Genomic DNA, 6,000 nt, shown 5'->3' on the forward strand with positions numbered 1-6,000 from the left:
CCCCCCCCCCCCCCCCAAAAAAAAATTGAAAACAAGAAAACGAGTGCAGAAAACGCAATGAAAGCGAAAGCGCTCGAGTCGTCATGCAGACGACAGACGATGCAAGGGAAATAACTCCTACTAAAAAGGCCCAACAGACGCTTGCCATGACAAAAATGGCGGCATCTTCAGTCTTCGGTTGCGAGTGCTGCACGCTTGGTTGCTCTGCTATTAAGAAAAAAAAGTTTAAAATAAAAGTGATTGCCTACCTTCCTACCCTATTTTTTTGTGGCTATGTTACCTTAACCACACCTATTTTTTTTTTTGGGGGGGGGCCTAATAATAATAAATCACTTTTCTATAGCGCAAGTCCCGAATTCACAGCTCTAAGATGTTGGAAAGCGAGCCGGCAGAGTGTGTTATCATATGCGTACACAATACAACGAGGTCATACACTTTTCCCTGCCTCAAGTAGTATTCGACTGAGAACGTGACATAACTCAAGTCGGCAAAAAAAGAGGTTCGTATGACCAGGTGCATGCGCCTGTACTTCACTACCGTTTTGTGTCACTGCTCGCAGTCTTGAAACTAGGCCAGTCAGTCGAGAGTTGTCATTTATCTTTCTGACCTGTGATTCAAAAAGAAAGATAATCGAACGAAAAAGAAAGACAAAATAAATGTTTGTACATGTACAACATGCTCTGCACAAACTCAAAATGGGTAAACAATAATGCTATTAAGGTTAAGCTCAACAATCCCCACTTTCTTTGAAAGTCTAACAGCTAAGCTAGTCAATATGGGGACTCCATTAAATCCAAAGAGACTTGTAGCTTCGACTTTATTTATTTCTATCCTGCCTATTCAGGCTATTGGCGAAGAAGCACCTGAGCGGTACGACCTGTGTAAGTATGGTACTCACGTTCATTGCTGTGACGATCTCTGTCGCTCTACCGAAACTCAATGATCACAAGTGACTTGACACACTACGACACTGCTGTTATAGTGGCGAGGTACAGCCGTGCGCTGGGTGTGTTGAAGCACACAGTGACACTGGTGAACACGTCTTTATCTTCCACGTATTTTTGTATAGAATCATGTGAATGTCAAGGCAGCGACCAACAGCGCACTCGTGTGTACTGCAGCCATCTAAGTATGTGAAGGAGTTAAAATTGCAATGTGTGTGTGTGTGTGTGTGTGTGTGTGTGTGTGTGTGTGTGTGTGTGTGTGTGTGATTGTTCGTGTGTGCGTATGTGTTTGTGTGTTCGTGTGTGTGTGTTTAAACGAAATATCTACATAGTGTGTTAAGTAGCGAAATTTTATTCATTGCTTGATTGTCAATACAGAGTTTATGTTGTATGTTCTTCCCTATGTCTTGTAATGTCTTCGCCTCGTGTAAATGGCGAAGTTGTATTTGAACGAAATACGTTCAAGCAGAAAATATAGCTGGCAGATGCAGGGGAGGAGGAAAATGGGGGGGGGGGGGGGGAGGGTTACTCGCAGAAGAATTGTGAACTTGTGATGCTGTATTCAAAGGCTGGATTGCAAGCCGAGACACACGACCGGGTTGTGTGTGAATATAGGCATATATGCACAAGAGGTAGTGGAGTATGAATAGCAACAGGCACAAGGCGTAGTTGAGTTCGAATAGCAGACCCAGGCACAAGGCGTTGTTGAGTTCGAATAGTAGACACAAGCACAAGGCGTAGTTGAGTTCGAATAGTAGACACAGGCACAATTAAGGCGTAGTTGAGTTTGAATAGCAGACACAGACACAAGGCGTAGCCTAATTGAGTTCGAATAGACACAGGCACAAGGCGTAGTTGACTTCGAATAGTTGACACAGGCACAAGGCGTATTTGAGTTCGAATAGACACAGGCACAAGGCGTAGTTGACTTCGAATAGTTGACACAGGCACAAGGCGTATTTGAGTTCGAATAGACACAGGCACAAGGCTTCGTTGAGATCGGACAGACACGGACACAAGACGTAGTTGAGTTTGAATTAAAACTGGCACAAGACGTAGTTGAGTTCGAATAGACACGGACACAAGGCGCAGTTGAGTTTGAATAGACACGGACACAAGGCGTAGTTGAGTTTGAATAGACACGGACACAAGGCGTAGTTGAGTCCGAATTGACACTGACACAAGACGTTTGTTTGTTTGTTTGTTTGTTTGCTTAACGCCCAGTCCACCACGAAGGGTGATATCAGGGCGGTGCTGCTTTGACATTTAACGTGCGCCACACACAAGACAGAAGTCGCAGCACAGGCTTCATGTCTCACCCAGTCACATTATTCTGACACCGGACCAACCAGTCCTAGCACTAACCCCATAATGCCAGACGCCAGGCGGAGCAGCCACTAGATTGCCAATTTTAAAGTCTTAGGTATGATCCGGCCGGGGTTCGAACCCACGACCTCCCGCTCACTGGGCGGACGCCTTACCACTAGGCCACCGACACAAGACGTTTGTTTGTTTGTTTGCTTAACGCCCAGCCGACCACGAAGGGCCATATCAGGGCGGTGCTGCTTTGACATATAACGTGCGCCACACACAAGACAGAAGTCGCAGCACAGGCTTCATGTCTCACCCAGTCACATTATTCTGACACCGGACCAACCAGTCCTAGCACTAACTCCATAATGCCAGACGCCAGGCGGAGCAGCCACTAGATTGCCAATTTTAAAGTCTTAGGTATGATCCGGCCGGGGTTCGAACCCGGCCACGACCTCCCGCTCACTGGGCGGACGCCTTACCACTAGGCCACCGACACAAGACGTAGCCGATTGTGAACATACACAGGCTCAAGATAAAAGTAATTGTAAACAGGCATATGCAGTTGAGTGTGAACTTGCACATGCACAAGGCGTATTTGTATGTGAACTTGTACAGGCACAAGATGTAAACTTGGCCTAAAAACTATTGCAACAAATTTCAAACCCAAATTAAAGCATTAAAGGTGGTCGTCTACATTTTTGCTTTTTTTTCAATAATCTTATGGTTAGATTTCGCTAAAAATTATGTCAGATGATGAATAAACCATGGGGAAAAAAGTTATAGAAAAAAAAATATATGTAAAAAAAGATTTTATTTTTGGGTAGCGTGACTCACGCTTCCAATATTTTGTTTTCTGTTTGCTGAGAACATGTGCTTTGCCTAAAAATACTGACCAATCAAATTCATGTCACTATGCTTATAGCCACGCCCAAACAAGTGCAGCAACAGTTTGACACTGAAGCGCTGTCCACGCTTTTTTTTAAACGCACGAAATGCACGGGATTTGAGAGGAGTTTTGCGCTTGGCATTTTCCAAATAAGGATATCCTACTATGAGTACTACGCTGGAATACTACAATGAATTTTCAAACGGCTACACTGGCTTCGTCTTTCCTGATCGAAAGGGGGTGTATTGTTGATATTTGTAGATAATAGACTCTGCATTTTAATGGTCAAATGGCGATTTCGGTATAAAAATGTAGACAAGGACCTTTAATCCCCTTGTCATTTCAGTAAAACTTTATATGCCAGTTAAAGGGCAGCTGTCGGGTTGTGGCTCTCAAAATCTGTTCCTTAGAATGAGTTATCATGTAACTGAAACTATACTTAAAAGTTACTTGGTGATTTTGACAGCTTGATAACACAAGTCCGAAGACTTTAGACATGCTACAATGTCTTTAATCGAAGAAAGTTTGCATTCTTGGCCGAGTCAATGCAGCCCGCTCGAAAATTACTTCCCTTGGACGCGTGACGTCAGCCGCGGAATCGGCCGGGTTGAACGGTGCTCTCTTTATGCCGTGTAATGGGCGCAATCGGGTTGTCTAGTCAAGCCCTCAAGCATACTTCACGGGTAGGTGAAGAGAAACTTAGGATGGGGTGACTTCTCCCAGGCCAAAATTTCGCAGTAAAAAACGGAGTTCATAACATGTCTTCTGTCCCCCTCCTGCTTTTGTTCCACTTGAACCCTGTTTTTGTTCAACTTATTGGCAGATATTGTCACGCGTCGAGGAACACAAACACACACACACAGACACACTCACACACAGACACACACGTGTTATCACACATATACACACACACACACACACACATACGTGTTATCACACACACACACACACACACACACACACACACACACACACACATGCACACACACGATAACCATCACAAACACAGTTTGACAAATTCATCTTTGATTTTTTGCGGCCGAACCCCCCTCCCCCATTTTCCACACTAGATCCACTGTTTCATCTTTGTCTCCGTCTCTCTTCCCTTTATCTTATCTCGTCTATCTACTTGAGTGAGTAACTGAAGATGTATTATCATCATCTCTTTCCTAGATTTTCCCACCGACAGAGTTGGCTTTTGTCTTGAATTCAGTACCTCACACGTACACGGTAAGTGGTGTGACACCTCAAGCGGACCTTCTTCATAAGTGTACAGTGTCTGCTGACAAGGGACACGAGGGTCTGTGGTTGAGCAACTTTATGGTTTAACCGGGTGGACTGGAGGAGTAGCAACAGCATGTGAACCACGTTAGAAATGACTTGTAAAGGTTGCAGTCGGTCAGATCAAAGAAGAGAAAATGTGAACGTGGGTCTTGAGAAGATATTACCATCCTAATACTTTACTTTGTGCAATAATCAATCACGTGCACGCGTACAGCATTACAGATGTCCAGCTGTAGTCTACATTGTACTGTAAACTTCACAGCGGCCTTATCGGCTTCCTCGAGTGACGTCACAGCAAGGCTAACGCTGCGGCGTCTTTCTTGTGCTGACAGAGTTGTCGGTCGCGGATTTTGAGTCGTTTCGGCCTGCCAACTGCTTCGTTTTTTTGCGGATTGTGAGAACTAGCAGAAAGTTTCACGCATTTTAATGGTTTCAAACTAATGATGAAAGTGTCTTCTTCTGGACCAAATCAACAGTCTTTAGTTGAATCAACTCGGAAAACTCTTAAACGCGTTTTTGCACGCGACTCCGCGCATTTTTAAGACCAGGCAACCCGACAGCTGCCCTTTAAGGCCGTTCACTTAACCTTCAGGATCACCTTTTGGATTAAATAGTTCTTATACAGGGATCACGTGACCGCCGCTCAAGTAAGGGTACCCTCAAAATCGACTAGACAAAAACGGAAGAGCCGAATGAAAAATCGACAAAAAATCACAATAGGCAAAACTTTGCAATTTTGACATACGAGAAGAAAGTCAAACCAATTATCTACCGTGAACAGATTGTTTTGTTTTGCTACCTTGCGTATTCCGTGTGCTATGCTATTCCTACTACACCCCGTATATCCGGTTGAAGCCAATACCAACCCCGTCGCTCGGCAAGCGTTTGTTGAACCGCGTCGTCGGAATGCGCACGGCGAGTGTCTGTTCTAAATCTTCTTTCGTTTCAATCCTAGACTTTCCGACCTTGACATTGTAGTTAGGGTCATGTGGGCGTCAGCATCATTGTCCAATCAGAAATAGTCAATGATCATCTCCAAAGTGTGTTCCGGTCCGGAACGCAAAACAGTTTGCGCGAAAAAAAGGTTGGTAAAAAGATAAAGAGAACGTGGTTTGACAACCAAAAGGCATTTCGACCGGCATTCACTCCAGCATAGTTGGAATGTGGGAGAACGACACATCTGACAAATAGCCAGTGGTTACCAACATGAGAAACTGGGGATATAAATCGTAGTCAGTATGTATCGAAGCGGCCCTGACGCTGTTTGTACGTCAATCCGGAAAAGCTATCATAGTTGGTGACATTTTGTCAAGTTCCACTCCGAGTGTGCCAGCACCGGCCGTCCCCCCGCCAAACTGCCACCCACGGTGGCAGGGAAAGCGGTTCGACGTTTAAGCTTACGTGATTGCAGGGCTAGTTTGATTTTGCTAGCTAAAAATAAAATTGCTAAGTACCTTGTCTAGCAGGGGCGGATCAGTTGCTTTGTAAGGGGGGGGGGGGGGGGGGGGGGGGGCACTTTGAATCGAAAGTGAATGTGATGGGCGCAAAGCGCCCGAATTTGCTAGGGGGGTC

At 45.0% G+C, this 6,000-nt stretch overlaps 1 protein-coding gene across 1 annotated transcript in view; it reads right to left on the bottom strand.

Moving 5' to 3' along the window:
- LOC138960798 (uncharacterized) overlaps positions 1–1,076 on the bottom strand; it is a 28,268-nt gene extending 27,192 nt beyond the window's left edge. Inside the window, exon 1 of the mRNA XM_070332453.1 lies at positions 899–1,076. Coding sequence (XP_070188554.1) covers positions 899–904 — 6 coding nt within the window. The 5' untranslated portion in view covers positions 905–1,076. The remainder of the gene's footprint in view (positions 1–898) is intronic.
- Positions 1,077–6,000: the final 4,924 nt, after the last annotated feature.

Source organism: Littorina saxatilis, linkage group LG3, assembly GCF_037325665.1.
Source record: "Littorina saxatilis isolate snail1 linkage group LG3, US_GU_Lsax_2.0, whole genome shotgun sequence".
Classification (NCBI taxonomy): Eukaryota; Metazoa; Mollusca; class Gastropoda; order Littorinimorpha; family Littorinidae; genus Littorina; species Littorina saxatilis.